We start from the raw sequence: 16,361 nt of genomic DNA on the forward strand, positions 1-16,361 counted from the left end.
CCAGATTATTTTCCGCGAAAATATCGAACGACGCACGTATTTTCGCGCGGTCCAAATGACAACGGCGAGTTGAAATTAAATGCATGATTAAAATGTAGAAAGTTGAAAAAAAGATGAGGTGGGAAAAAGAACGCATCTGCAGCCTTGAGTCTGCTCTATCGCAATATATTCGCAATAATCGCAAATACTCCGATACTCCGAATATTCCGCGGGCGCTAATTGGTCGGTCGATATAGGGATCTTAGGGAGTTCCTAGAAGTTCTTTCGGGAGGTCGACGACAAGCGCGTTCCGAAACTCGTCAACTATGTTGGAGCTCTATAGTATACGTGACGAAAACTATAGATTTTTTATTGTCAGTATTTTTTGTCGTCCACGAGCCGACGAGCCAATCGGCGCGCTCCGGAGCTTTCTCCGCGACGTTGTGGAGCGCGGAGCGGCCTCGAAGTATGGATATCCAAAGGCTGGGCTGAGAGAAAAAGACAGTTCACGACACGGTGCGGTGACGAGGTTATTTTGGGTCTGACTGATCTTGACAACCTTTGATGATGTCAAGTCGGAGTTGATAAGAACAATTTTCGTCGTAGTCTTTTTTTCTTATTGATTCTCGCGCTTTAAATATATATAATATATATATATATGTGTATATATGGGCCGCGTTTCGCCCAAGGATCGTAATTTATTTTTTCCGGCGTTATTTTATTATTATTTTCTCGCTTGGCTCGTCTGTCTGCTCAGCGTATCCCGATCCACTCGTTATTTGACAATATGATGCCAAATACGGATGTCTATGACAGCCTATACTTGTGAGTAGATTCTCATGCGTAGAGTGCAGTTTATATTTTTCTTTATATTTTTCATACACAAGGTACACGTGCCAAAAAAAAAAAAAAAAATTGTGAATTGTGCTGTCAGTTTTGTTGCTACAACTAGTTGCTAATTTTTGTTACGTCAAGGTATGCCACTCCGGAGAAGTTCTTCGTAGAGCCGGTCGGAACCAAGGTCCTGCTAGTGGTGGATAGAGTGAGTCAGCAGATCTACACTCAAGGTAATTAACAGGCAATTTAATGTGCTTAAGTTAATAAGTCAACGAGTTGATGAGACAAATTCTTGCTTCCTTTCGCAGTGGGCACCGCTAGTCAGATTCCAACAACTGCCAGCCGTAGGAAAATATGGGGACTGATAGGGACTATACGCCTTTTGGCGTGTCGTTATCTCATTGTTATCACGGACGCTCAAATGTGTGGTACTCTAGCTGGACACAACATCTACAAGATAGTCTCGACAGACGTGATACCCTATACCAGGTCCTTCCTGCATTTGACTGAGAAACAGGTCCAAAATAACGCCATTTACTTGGAAATGGTGAAGTCTGTCTTGAATACACCATACTTTTACTTCAGTTACACCTACGACATCAGTCACACTATGCAGAGGTTGCATAACACGACACCCGAATTCTTGCAAGTAAATATTCTTGCATGTCTTATATTGCTGTTTTATGCAGCGTCATAAGCAGTTGTACAGTAAGAATGTATCGTCATTTAGATGCCGCTTCATGACAGGGCAGATCCCAGGTTTGTATGGAACGCCTACCTCCTGCAGGACCTTAGTGCAAGACCGGAGCAGTATAAATTTTGTTTACCCATTATTCATGGCTGTATCCTTCGATGTGTGTCATATGTCACTTAAATTTTTAAAGATTTATATTTTTTTCTGGGATGACCTTAACGAGAGATTTATACAGTTGTCTCATTGAACACGGTGGTCGTGAATGGCGTTGCGTTCAACTGGGGCATCGTCTCTAGACGCGGTATACATCGTGCTGGCACGAGATTATTTTCGCGCGGTATAGACGCCACCGGGAATGTGTCCAATTACGTGGAGACAGAGCAGCTAATTGAAGTGAATGGCGATCGTAGTTCCTTCGTGCAGACGCGCGGATCTATTCCTTTATTTTGGTGTCAGGCGCCAAACTTGAAGTACAAGCCAAAGCCGCAGATCAGTCCACACGAGGATCACCAAAGCGCTTGTGCTCGTCATTTCGATGTTCAAATCTTTCATTATGGAAGGCAGATTCTCGTGAATTTGGTAAATTCTTTTTTCTTCACACTTGTCTACGATATTTAGATATTAATAAAATTAAAGTAATTGTAAGGAAGTTTTGTTATCAATTTTATTTATATTCTAGGCAAGAATTGGCTTAAATTTCTTATCATATTGAAAATCATTATTTGTATTTATAATCACATTTGTATTTATAAACGTACCTTATATTTTGAACAGATCGATCAACGTGGACCAGAAGCACTGCTTGAAGATGCATATCGCAATTTAGTCCAAAGAATTAACAACCAAAATGTTCGATATGAGGCTTTTGACTTTCATGCGGAATGCAGAAGACTAAGGTGGGACAAATTGAACAATTTAATGGACCGACTAGCCCATGATCAGGAACAGATGGGATATTTCTTGTTGATGAGGGATGGAGCATTAATCTCGGCTCAGGATGGTGTTTTCCGTACAAATTGCATCGATTGTCTAGACCGGACGAATGTTGTACAAAGTATGCTGGCGAAGAGAGTTCTCAACGAAGTATTGAGTAGGCTAGAAATAGTTAGAAAAGTGGAAGATCATCCTGCGTTTGAAAATCTTTTCAAACAGGTATTGAATTTTTTCAGATAATGAAAATTTAATTTTTTTTTACTTTTAATGTTAATATGTAAAATTTAATATAAAATAAAATACCATAAATATTCTAATAATATGCTTACATAATAAATAGTCATACTAAGTCATACTAAATATTATTGAAGTATAGTTTGGCAGAGAAATTTTGATTTTTTTAATAATAATACTGTTTAAAAAAATTTTTTTTATTGATATTTGTAGATTTGGGCTGATAACGCAGATGTGATAAGTATCCAGTATTCAGGTACAGGGGCGTTGAAGACTGACTTCACACGAACTGGAAAACGCACTAAATTGGGCGCGATGAAAGACGGTTTAAATTCTCTTACAAGATATTATAAGAACAACTTCGCCGATGGATATAGACAGGTAAATAAATCTTGAAAACGTTTCTCTCTTTTTCAGTGATGTAACGATATTTTATGTTATACAGGATTCGCTGGAGCTCTTTTTAGGTCGTTACATCGTCCAGGATGGTGAATGTACTTCCATTCAATGTCCCTTGGAATCCGAGCGAAATTGGCGTTATACTACATTCCCACTTGTTTTTTTAGTCGCGTCCTCGATGCTGGTCGCTCACATAATCTTACCATCGCGATACACAACGGAAATATTACTCTACATACTATTCTGGGGCGCCATGGTGGCCGGTACCTTCGCTACCATTATCCACCACGGCAAGCAATACGTCGATAAGCCAAAATTACTTTAGAGTTAATTATTAATAATTTTATGAGATTTCAAATTATATATATATATATTGTACAATATGGATATCGATGGCGATAAACGATTGTAGAGGTATTAGTTTTGCACAGTTATCAATCGGTCGGTACCTCGATTTCTGTATCGCGGCACAAAGATAGATCTCATCGTGTAATTAACAACGCCTATTTCTATGAAATTAACATGTTAATTTCCGGCGGTATTCACATTTCACAGATACAAGCAGTTGTATCTGTCAAATGCGTTTTTATTTGGGTACAAGGTTTAAAGGAGGGCACGGTGTCTATTATAAATTATTATTACGGTGGATTTTGCACTTTCCGCATAATAGATAGTGGAGTCTACTTTCGAACGACATTCGTTCCTTAAGATTCGCTTGACATTTTGCGACAAATTCTTCTGATGTATTGTAAAGGATCACAAGTTTTAAATCTCTGGCAGGGTAAGTGGGGCGGCCGCAAATAGGGCTAAATGACAGATCGTTCTTGGTACCCACCGTCCATAGATAATCTGAAGTAAGCGTGAAAACGGTTTCCAGTCCGAGATTGAAAAAAATTCATGGAATCTTTTCAGTTTTTTTATTAGCTTGCGTTGGAATTTTCTCGTACACTGACCGGCAGGAATGCCTGGACATTTCGTGTATATGACATATATGTATATGTATATGTATTATGTCCAGACATTCCTGCCAGTAGAGTATACAAGTCTGAAGTAATTATTTTCCTGATGGTAAATGTTTTTTAAAATAAATATTCTCTATTTAACATATAAAACTTTTATCTTACAATTATTTATATTGTAATGAATATTTTTTACTTTAAACAGAATTTTTCAGAGTTAAAAATAAAATTTAATATCGGCATTTAAATGTAACTTAAAAATTTGAAATTAAACGATTAGTTTTTTTGGGGAATTTTATTTTATTTTTCGAATTAATTTTCTAAATAAATTTCATTTATTGTACATCTTTTTATATGTATATTTATCTTTTTTATACATTAAACGAAAATTCTATTTATAGATTAATTGCAATAAAATTTATAAAATTTATAAAATGCCATTGAAAATAATAAATCTTTTTACTTAAAACAGAATTTTTCAGAGTGAAATTAAACGATTATTTATTTTTCGAAATAATAGTAGTAATATTCATATTAATGGAATTTTATTTATTTTACTTTTCGAATTAATTCGAAATGAATTTTATTTATTGTAAATCTTTTTCTCTATATGCATCTTTTTTTATATTGAATTTTTAAAATATCGTATTCTATTCGAGCGAAAATTTTATTTATAAATTAATTAAAAATGAAATTTTATAAATTTCATGTGCGAATTAAATCGGTTTTCTATAGATATCTTAATGGAGTAAAATACAATTTATAAATAAATCTTCCAAAAGAGACGTTCCGTAATAAAAGCCAATTCTTTTTACTCGTCTAGATTTTGCGAGTATAGAACAAATGCTGATGATTATTAAGAAACTGGAAAGTTCTTCGATACGCGACCTATATAAATAAAACCGATTTGTATAAATGAACCGAATACATCGCCGGCGACTGGTTTATATTGGAGCGTTACTGATTCGCAAAGTGCTTAAAGTATAGGATTAACATTGTAAATCAAGTCACGGTTTGCGGAGAACGTTTGAATTTTCGTAGGCATGGAACCTTGAGCCAAAGTATATACATGTTTCGTTTTTAGGATTTACATATATGTACATTGTATTTTATCGTACATCCGCGCAGCAAATGCGGCTACAAATTATGTCTATCTATTTAAATGTAGAAAAGAAATATGTCAGACCGAGAGAATATTTTTTAATATTTCAAAGACGTGTGTGTGTCTCACCGTCTGAAGAAAAAAAAGGAAGGAAAACTCGAGTGGACGGCGGACTTCCTCGTCGAACTAACGTTCATGATTTATCCTTCTTGCGGATACTCAGATTGTAACGTGATATTGACTACAAATAGATGAATCGTACGATCAAATGCTGTACTAGAATATACCTCGCTCATCTAATTTATCCATATTTTATCACCAGATTTTTTTAACTCCGCCAAAAGCGGAAGATCGCGGCCGCTTATTTTATTAGTTGGTCCCTTTGAATTTTGTTTCTTAATTTTGTTGAGTTTCGACAATCCTGGTTGCTCCATATCATGGTGATAGGTCAACCGCCGTTTGCGTCCGAACGTAACGTTTCCATTCGGCGCAACCGCTCGTAATCCGCGCTCGTAACACTCGCAATTCGGCCGACGGCAATTTGGCCCGCAAAATGTACGCCCCGTCGTTTATCACGCCGCTATTCTTCCGTCCTGTTTCAAAACCCCCCGCTGTCTCCTCCTTTTTTTTCCATAAATCCACGATATAATTTCGGGTTTACAGTAATACGAGTCCTCGCGAGCGCGCGCGCGAAGGTAGATGGTAATCGTTTATTATTTTGGCGACGACGAAAATCCGCGAGTGTAATTTTTACGCGGGGGGCAAAAAGGGGTAGCGTCGGGTCGGAGGGAGGGAAGAAGAGTTACGCGGGTCATTTAACGTTTGTATTAAAGTAGATCGGTCGGACCGGGTCGGGCGCGCGGGCGCCTTTGTCTCGCGGAATGGCGCGAAGCGGCTCTCTTGCGGCTTGCATTTCCAGACACGTAATTCGACCGTTGTGCGGCAATTGTGCGGAATTACGATCGCGTATCTAGAGGCATAATTACGCAAAGTGCCACGTACGCGATATTCGCAGCGTTTGAAGTATATTTTATACGAATGGGGCTGACTACAAAATTCCTCGATTCAAATTGCGAATTTTATGCGAGAACTTCGAAAGATTCATTTTTTTCTTAGAAAAAAGATTATCTATCTTTTATATTTAATTGTTAAAACCCTTTTTTAGAACATGTTATCGGAAACTTTCGAGAGGATTTTCTGTCAATTTAATCGAAATTCTGAAAATGGAGAATGCTAACTTCCGGAAGGCGTATGACGGAAACAGAGCCAATAAAGGGTTTTTGTCGACCATACTCTGTAGCAGGGTTCGAAACAGGCTTCGAAGAAAACCACCCTAATCGTTGATTGGAAACGCTGAAAGGAAATTGTGCCGATTTCAAATCGCTGACCGAAGCGGGCGCTTTTATATGAGAAAAGGCGAAATGACATGACGCTTTTATGTTTTCTACATTCTGTAGTAAACGTGAGTGTTTATCAGACTCGATTGTTTCCCGATATTATTTTTATTTTACAAGAGAGTATTTGTAAGAAAAGAAAAAAGTCCAGATACAAGCTAATACAATTAAATAGAAGAGTTAATTGGATTGTTTTTATTAAGAATAGATTATTCATTCATTAATTGCAATATAATTAACAGTATATTTTCATAGTGTTCTCCTCTCTCTCTCTCTCTCTGCACGCGTTGCCGTGCTTTTTGCGCACTTGTTGAATTTTACGCAAATATTTGTATTCCATTAGGTATGGTTATTTAATTAATATAATTCAATTAGCAACGTGCGGGGGTTTTAAAAAAAGTAACACATAAGTAACTACTTCTTTTAATTTCAATATATGATTCTTCTCGATTAACAGCACTGAAGCTATAATAGTTATATTATGAAGTAGCGACGCAAACGGTCGTGAACACTATCATAATTTTCCAGTCTTTTGTTCAACCGCGAATTGCTGCGACGCGACGTGTCGCATAATCGGGGAATATATGGGACGCTCGATTATGCGAAATATTAATACAGGACGCTTACAGAATCAATGGTGCAAGAAGTAGATCCTACAAAGACAAATTACAAATAATATATATATATAAGTACCTAAATAAATATAAATACACTTTTTTTAAAGATTAATATACCCGAAGTTTTCTATTTTCATTTTATGCGCATTTAATCTCAATTATATAGTCGCATCTTTCCAATTGATTTATTAGAGCTCTCACATGTACGAAACATAAGTGAAAGCCTGTATGTTCACGCATAACTGACGGATCCTTACATTTTTTCTAATAAGTGCGATATTTTAACCAGAACACGGGGAAAAAATTTGATTGCATAAATTCGAAGTCTGATTCAACGAGAAAGGTACGAATCAGATACTTATAAAAGTCCAATTCTAGCTATAAAATATCGATATAATCAGAACTTCAATTACAATACAGAATTACGTTTGATGTGATCAGGATGTTTGTATACATTATTGTTGGTGCAATCAAAATATTTTTCTCAGTGACTTAAAATGGTAGCTTTCATGATAATTTTGATATATCGCTGACTGAATTTGCCAATAATTCTTTAAATTGACATCAACATCGATTTTTAATGGCTCGTTAAAAGTCCAAGTAATTTAACAATCAGTGTTAACCACAGTGTTAATAGATGATAATAGAAAACAAATAGCATTTAAGAGGCCGTTGAAAATTTCATGAACGTTGTAAATTAGGGAATGTGATTAACTGCAATCTTAATCCTAGGAAACTAACAATAATAGTTCGTTGCTTATTGGACGATGTTACTACTAAAATACATCAATAAGATAAAAATTTTAATTCGCGATTTATTCGCAAGAACTAAATTTTGTTAGATGAGAATAGTCAAATATCTTTTTCGGCTTCTTGCGTCAAAATTTTTTTACGCCCACAAAGCCCATCTTTTATTTTACTTGTTAATTTCATCATCGAGCGTCCTTAGTTGTTTATTCATTTATTTTCTGTTTTTTCCCGTCAAGTCTTTTTCTGCCTCTCTTATCAAATCTTTTCTATTAAATATTGATTGTGCGCTTGGAATAAAAATAAACAAATGTCATACAGTAGAGAATGAATTTAAAATACAGCCTCGGAACATCCGTATCACGAAAGTGATCGCAGCCGATATACGTGCGTAAAGGGTTCATATCGAATGCGATCTCACGCGTGGAACGCACATGTGTCGAGATCGATTTATAAGATCACAAGAGGTGCCGGGGTGACCATAATTCATGTAGATTCGCATCTCGGTATCATCGCTTCATAATTTTTCAAGCACGGCCTGTAATTGTAGGACGTGCGCGCGTGTATTGTCGTGCGGCGAATCATAACTTAGCAGCCCGACGCCGCCGACCGACCGAGCGAAGAACACGGTGAACAACGCGAAACTTCATATTTCACCGAGTCGACATACACATCGGACTTTCGTACACGCGTTTGCTCGAAAAAATTCGCGTTTAAAGGATTAAATTAAAATAACACAGAATTCATTTTTGTGCACGCTCAGTGACAAATTTCAGATATTTCGAAAAGAGTCGGTAAAAATGTGGCTTTTCCAATTCATCCTTTTGGGCGAATTATATCGGAATAAATAATGAGAGAAGAATGAGTGATTATAATTGCGATTATATTATCACGAACAAAATAACATTAAATCTGAAGGTAATAATAAAGGTAATGATAAAGGTAATAATAAGGTATAATAATAAGTATATTTATGTTGCATATTTCTAAAAACAAAGCTAAATGAAACGAATTTTTAATCACGATTATAAATGCGTTATTAATATTTTAATATCGATGTGTCAGCACAGAGCGAGCTTTATTCGTGAATCTTATTCGATTTGAAGTAATCAATTCGCTGGTTAATCATCTGGTGCCCCGCGTTCAATTCGCTGGTTAATAATCTGGTGCCCCGCGCTTAATTCCGTCGCGGTTGATTCTCGCGTAGCGCGATTTCACGCGCGATTTCTACCGCGTGTCAGCCCGCGTGTGTGGCCAGTTTCACCGGCTCTTCACCCGTTTATTTTCACTCATCGACAGCGTCGAACGGCGACCCGAAAACACGCCTGACAGACGACGTCATTTTCGTGAGCGGGACCGAAAACTTTTCGGTGGTTTTGAAATCCTTGACAAACGCTCGCCGGTAATTGGATTCGTTTTATGAAGTTCCAACGAAACGCCGAGATGACCCTCCACACCTGCATTCCGCTCTCCCGCTCCCCCCCCCCCACTCACCCCCTATCGTTCTCCAGCTCCGATCGCTATTAATTGGGGATGGCGGCGGATGAGTCGACCGTTTGCGGGGCGCGGACTCGAGGTCGGGGTGATTAATTTGATTCAATTACAAACCGGAGCAGATCCGGGGCATCGATTTTATTACCATTCCGCCGGCATTCGTTCCCGCCGTCCGCGATCCGTCGATTTTTCTCACTCCGCAAAAAAAAAAAAGACGGAAATTCCGAGGGCGACGACGGGATTGACTTTTGGAAGTATCATCTGAATTTCGCGATCATTAGTTAAGCACGAATACGCGACTGTAACGAAACTCCCCAAAAGTTTCGGAGATCGGATTAATATTGGATCAATAAAATATTAAAAGAAACATTTACATCCATATATCTTCCTCTCGTTAAGTACATACACGTAATCTTTTCCTTATAAAAAATCTCCGAAAGAAAGCTGCTCAATCGATACAGAGCATCAGTTACATCTTTGTTACAATTTCGCATATTAATTATAACATAGATGCAATGTAACTAATGCTGTGTGTCGACTGGATGTCTCTTTAATCTCTCAAAGCTCTTAAAAAACGAGATCGATTGTATACTTTTCCTTTTTAATTGTCTCGCATATCACGCGCTCGACGAGGCGAGTCCGGGTATTTTTTGTTCTCTCTCGTCTAGATCTTCTGAAAGAAGACACGCTCCAGCAGCCACGCGGCACGCGCTCGTTCGCGAGATCCGCTCGCGTACACAATCGCGCGCCCAGCACGTATGCGGCGTACGTATGTACGTCGGTTACCTACCTACTTACGGCGGGTTCGGTGATACATGGAGGTCGCACCTAAATTTCCCCAGAGAGTCATTCGTCTCTCGGCTACTCTCTCTCTCTCTCTCTCTCTCTCTTTCTCGCTTTCTCCCTCTTCCCTTCTCTCTGTCTCTCTATCTGTCTTTCTTTCTCAGTCCCTTGCTACAGAGTCTCTGTCTCTCCCTTTCTCTGCCGACTTTCGCGCTTTCCTCCCAGGCCTCTTCATCCCTGCTGTCCTCCGACCAACCCTTCCGCGTTCCCCCGAGCGCTCATCTGGCCAATGTGTATTCCGCATTCGGCGTTGATTCCTGCTAGCTCGCCGCACTCTCGAGCCCCGAGTCCACGTGGAATTATCAAGATTGCGGTTCGCGGAAACGGCGCTAATGGATTTCGAGATATTACCCCGGCTGTAAACTATATATACGAAATAACGCTCGTGTGTGTGTATGTGTGCGTGACAGACACTGGGTGTCTGTGTACATTTATGCGGATGTATATACATTTTCGACAGGTATCAAAACTATTTACTTCGAGTCACGAAATAAAAGTTCGAAGCTGCACAATTTTCGGTTATTTAATTAATCATATCCTGTTGTAATATGCGAGTCGACTGTTAATTGAAAATATTATAATAGATATAATGAGACAATATTTGTTAGCTGTTTCTATTTGCCTCTCTTTACTTTGTTGATCGAGTCTTTTCTACGAAATTTTCTATTTCTCCGAAACCCTTGCCTTAGCTGTTTTCCATTCGAAAACACTCTTTAATAATCATTTTTATAACTATTACATTTACAAAATGGATATTTTACACTTACTTTTTATTTAAATTATATTTTTCTTTAGAACTTTATATAAATGTTCTTTTACGTCTATATATCTTTCAGCATTTAAATATACGGACTTCAGAATTAAACTACAAAGAAAGAAAATATTGTTTATATGTGAAACTAAAAGAGTTAAAATGTCATAACATTGTAAGCACGTAACACGTAACACCGGAAAGCAGCTTGTAACACCTTCCTTCCAAGGTGATCGCGGAAGTGGATTTGTAGCGGAGGAACCTTTTACGCGTGTCACCCTTTCGCTGGGCGCGAATAACCGCGGGTCGTTGTAAGAGAGACTTTCACGTGTGTATGTATGTAAAGATATGTGTGTTAGGTATGTGGCTCGTAATACTGAACCTGAAACGGCAGTATAAAAGCCTGGCGCGGAGAGCGCGGTGGTTCGCCACAATTTCCTCGGGATCGACGCAGCCGGTGTTCTTCAGCTTATTAAGTTTTATGAAGGGGCCCGTTGCCAAGGATACTGAAAAAGAGAAGAAATGACAGACGGTTCAGAGCCTGTCCAAATTTACAAAGATATAGGTCGCAGCGTGATTTTATCGGCTCTAAAATCGTAAATTGCGCTCGTCTGACCACTCGTGTCTTTATCTACTTCGAGAACGCAATGTAGAATAAATGTAGTTTTTGTTATCAACTAAGTGATGACTGTGATAAAACATGTTTTTCTTATCTTTCTTTTTTATCTTTTAATTTTGGAAAGATAAGCATTATCAGTCATCACTTGTTCGACAACAAAAACTGGATTTAATAATATTAAAGTGTGTATACGAAATGCTTCGTATACATATGTAGAATACTTTTTATATAATATCGAAATAACTCCTGTATTATAAATTTAATTTATTTTATATTTCTTTGAATATTTACTTAATTTATTTATATAATTCTGTGTATTATTTTAATTTAATTTAATAAATTTAATTAAAATTTCATTAAAGATATTAAATTTATTAAAGTTTAATATTTGTATTTATTTCTCTCTATACAATCAAACACGGTCGACAATAATCATTGTGAATATTTGACTCTTCGTATCTTCCATTAAATTACTCTTTTCAATTTCTTTTTATCATTTTTCTAAACATATATGCTAAGTTTTAATAAAATAAACTTGATATTACAATTTGTTCTATCAACAAATTTACGTTCTCAATAAAGACAGCATTTGCCATATCTTCATATTGAAATAAAAAAGACAGTATTATAAAATAAAAAATTTATTTTTGTTGGTTCGTTATCTGACCTGTTCCAAAATTCGACATATCACGGATAAGGTCTTAAGGTTAACATCTTAACCCTCGGACAAATGTCGGATCTTAAATATCCATATAAACTCTGCTCGGTTAAACGAAGCAATTTGTAGACGATCTCCCGTGCCCACGCAATCCCGCTGATTCATGAATTAAACAGCGCCGCTTCGTTTCCACCTTTGCGTGTGTGCGAAAATAGCGCAGAGGGGTTGTTGCTTCGTGCACGCGTACGCGTTCGCGTTCGCGTTGCCCCGCTGCTCAATGTTCTCCTATCACCACGCACAAAAATGGCGAAAAATGGCCGGAGCCAACAGGGAGGAAGATGAAGTCGGTCCAATTACCAACAACCTACCGGGAATTTGGATATTGCACTTCCCTCCGTAGTGGATTCTTCCTGGCTCGGAAAGAGTTAAAAAACGAAAAAAAAGAGTGACGCAACAATATAGTTGTAGAGATGTTTCCTCCATTTTTATGTCGAAAATTAAATATGTATTTCTTACGACGGAATTGATTGATTTTGCAATCGCTAATTACGAAAATTTATAATAATTATTATATTATAAAAAAGTAAAATCTATCTGAAAATTTATGAGAGTTACAATATAGTTTCTATTTTTGCTTTTAATATTTAGCATTATTCAAAAATATTTAGTTTTATTTAAAAATAAATAATTTATATGAATTGCAGATAACGTCATCCGACTTGTATATTATAGTTTGTTATTGTAGTGATACCACGATCTTTATATACATATATATTTGTACAATACATTTTTCATAAGAGCGTCAGGAAATATGCAACAATATTCAAATGTTCGCTTAGATTAGCAGTATCACTCACGGTCTTACAAAAAACATGACACGACACATACACGATATACATATATATATATATTAGTTCGAGCATGCGCAGAAAGCGTTTAGTACTTCTAACGCCAATTTTATCTTCATTTGGAGGACGCCATGTGTATATGTGTATATATTGAAACGACGATCACGATCATAATGTCATGTCGTGTCATGTTTTTTATAAGTGAGTGATACTGCTAATCTAAGCGAACATTTGAATAGCGTTGCATATTTTCTGACGCTCTTATGAAAAATTTATTGTACAAATGAATATCGAATGAAGTTTTGTTCCATATATTATGTTCATATTACTTTGACGTCATATATTATTCACGATGGTGCGTGCTGACAGCTTCGCGATAATTTATTTGTTATATCCGCGCTTGATGGATCTGCTGTAACGCGAGCGCGATGGTGGAGCGGTATTTTCGTAAAAATACCATTCGGCAATTTATCCGCCACGGGGAAATGCTGAAACAATTGATAGAATAATATTTAGCAATCGAATAACCGCGTGCTTATATAAACGTGCAATGTGTTCTCGAAATATTTGTTGTTCTTCAATAAAACGTTAACCATCCCCCCTCTCATTCCCCGATAAAACCTAGTTGGCTATTTTTTATCTATGCTCCGTGCACCGGCAACGCCACCGAGATACTACTTGCACCAGTCGAGCGGCGAACAAACAGACAGAGTTTACACGTAGTATGAAAACGCGAGCGAGCGGTCCGTTGATTACAGAATGCAATTAATTAGCGATTACTTGCCGGAACTCGGCTCGGAGCGGCTGGATATCACTGCCAGGGTAAAGTTTCCGGAATCTGCCGAGTGTCCGTGCTTATCTAGCCGGGAGGGGGGGGGGTGAATAGACTGGTGCGGCGAATAGCCGCCGCCGAATAACTTTGGCCGGGACTTTGTCGCAAGACATTGTCGACCATTTCGGCTAACGCTCGTCACATTACATCGTACACCGTACGTATAGTATACCGGCCACCCACACTGTATCTCGTCAATTTACCCGAAGTCCCTGTGATGCGCACCGACATCAGCAAGACGACAGTGCGACCGCAAGACAGCATCTTGTTCCTTGGGTGAAGCTCTCGAGATCCATCCGCCAACTTGAACAATGTAGGGACGTAGGTACCACATCTGCAATTTCACAAACAAAATTTGCTGAGGTTTAATTTTCTTAATTGGTAAAGATTATATTATCGATATAATCTGAATTAATTTTGTCAGAGACAAAACGAGTCTTTCACAAGAAAATTTGAAAAATAGTCGAAATATCTCGCAATGGTTAATATTTGACTAACATTTCACGGATATATTCCTAGATATGTTTGAAATTGATATTTTTTTTCATATTTTGATATTTCATACTTCGTTGTTGCAGTTTGTGATTCAATCACAACTGAGGTTACTGATGAAATAAGATCCATTAAGGGAATCTGCTATCCATTCACGTCCATTTATACTCGAAATTTAATTTACGAGAAACTTTTCGATACGGAATGCGATCAGAATACTTTGGTAAAGAATCCGGAACTTTGAAGGCGGCATGAAGTTATCGAAAATATTCAAACTATTATTTGCTATTTTTTGAATAGCTATACACAATCCAGTTCAAGTTTGTTGCACAATTCAATTAAATAGTTTCTTGTACCGTACACCGTACAAATAACGTAAATGAGTTGCAAGCGGTTTCTCATAAAAAATTTTTTCGCGATTATTATCCGCGTCAAAAATTAAAACGAAACAGGGCCCGTTTTGTGTGCGTGTTGCGCGTATGTGTAGAAAATTTTTCGCGAAAACTTCGCTTACGAGCAACTTAGCGTACGTGGTGTAGACGAGGCGAGGAGGGTGACAGAGAAGCGTCGGGTGGTAATTACTCTAATGACACTCGGGGATGACGTCGCGGTTTATCTCCTCCCGCCGTCGTCGTTGTCATTCTCTCGTACGTGTGAGAAGGATGTGCCGAAGTTTGTCGTTTCAACATCCGTGCGGTATTCGACGATCGTCGTCCTCGCTCCTCCGTTAGTCACGTGTCGATTTTCCGGATACAATTAAGGTCACAATTGCGCGTGACAGCAATTCCCCTCGGTCCCCTTCCTTTCTTTGGGAGATGCTTGCCGTCGTAATTGCTTAATTCGCTGGTGACGGGGAATAAGGAAAAAGAGAAAGAAAGAGAAAGAGGGATCTGACAACGTATCAACAGTATTGGCCGACAGTCTTATCGATATCATGCCGTAATAGATTTTATATATAGAGCAGTACCTATATGAGATTTTTACGAGCATGATGAAAAAAAGAGATTACGGAATTGCGTCTAAGTCAAACAAGTTATCGCATGAAGTTGAGTACTTTATGGCTTGTTTTAAGATTAACTATGTGATAATATTTACATGTGACTTGTGATAGTGTCTTTTCTATTTTATTTATTACAAGTCCTAGCTATAAAATTGAAATCGTAAAATCATTCAGTGACATAGTGACTTCGTTACGTGACGTCGCAATTTTTCTAATAAATGTTCTAATAAACATTATCTAAACCTAACAATTTTAATTTGATCATATTTATTTATCATTTAAATTATTTTAAGAAATATTTTTTTAGCAATATTTATCGTAAAGTAGAATTTTTTCGCATAATTTAGTGCATTTGTACATTAATATGATAATATTTGTTATCTATATAAATTTAATATAATTTAATACAATAATATAATTTATATAATATATAATATAATATAATACAGAAAGATTATGCAATAATGTTATATAATCTCTTCCCCCCTTTCTCTCTCTCTCTCTCTCTCTCTCTCTCCCACTCTCTCTCTCTCTTTCGCTCTCTCCTCTCGAGCAAACATATTCGGGAAAAGAGTACACATTATAAGATTTGTAACGATTATTCTCCGATTGTCGAGATGACATTTTAAATATGTTTTTAATTGAATAACTTTCATCCTTCACACACACATGCTTTATGACATTGGTCTGTAGTCTGTAGCTATGTTCACCATGTAATCGAGTCTATATAAGTCTTCAGTCGGTGCGCTGATCTTATTGTTGGTTTGAAAGTATTGTCTCGTGTTATCGAACACAGACACGGGTAACTGATGTCACGAAACTGACTGATTCGTAAGTGAATTACATATTATCAGATGTAAAACCTGTGAATTACTAATTTGTTAGCTAATCTCTTTTCTTTTTTATAAAAAACAGTAGCCGAAACATTT

At 37.3% G+C, this 16,361-nt stretch overlaps 2 protein-coding genes across 2 annotated transcripts in view; both read left to right on the plus strand.

Annotated features, from left to right (window-relative positions):
* The first annotated feature begins 62 nt into the window (after positions 1-62).
* Positions 63-4,201, plus strand: LOC112466988 (phosphatidylinositide phosphatase SAC1). Its single transcript, XM_025035385.1, has 8 exons — positions 63-804; positions 955-1,046; positions 1,125-1,465; positions 1,547-1,658; positions 1,746-2,089; positions 2,285-2,662; positions 2,891-3,058; positions 3,123-4,201. The coding sequence occupies exons 1-8, from the start codon at positions 767-769 to the stop codon at positions 3,399-3,401; spliced, it is 1,752 nt and encodes a 583-aa protein (XP_024891153.1). The 5' UTR covers positions 63-766; the 3' UTR covers positions 3,402-4,201.
* Positions 4,202-13,830: 9,629 nt separating this feature from the next.
* The window catches only part of LOC112466984 (UDP-glucuronosyltransferase 2B30-like), a 29,727-nt gene continuing 27,196 nt past the window's right edge, over positions 13,831-16,361 (plus strand). The window contains exon 1 of the mRNA XM_025035377.1: positions 13,831-14,261. The gene's annotated coding sequence lies outside the window, so the exon portion shown is untranslated. The remainder of the gene's footprint in view (positions 14,262-16,361) is intronic.

The sequence above is a fragment of the Temnothorax curvispinosus genome, unplaced genomic scaffold, assembly GCF_003070985.1.
Source record: "Temnothorax curvispinosus isolate PA1 unplaced genomic scaffold, ASM307098v1 QBEX01016800.1, whole genome shotgun sequence".
NCBI classification, from domain to species: Eukaryota; Metazoa; Arthropoda; class Insecta; order Hymenoptera; family Formicidae; genus Temnothorax; species Temnothorax curvispinosus.

What these genes read in the sequence shown, in the direction of transcription:
- LOC112466988 (XM_025035385.1), top strand. Translation starts at nt 767, where the DNA reads ATGATGCCAAATACGGATGTCTATGACAGCCTATACTT. An exon ending in CGACACCCGAATTCTTGCAA is followed by an intron (nt 1,466 to 1,546) that starts GTAAATATTCTT and finishes ATCGTCATTTAG; the next exon opens with ATGCCGCTTCATGACAGGGC. An exon ending in TTTACCCATTATTCATGGCT is followed by an intron (nt 1,659 to 1,745) that starts GTATCCTTCGAT and finishes AGATTTATACAG; the next exon opens with TTGTCTCATTGAACACGGTG.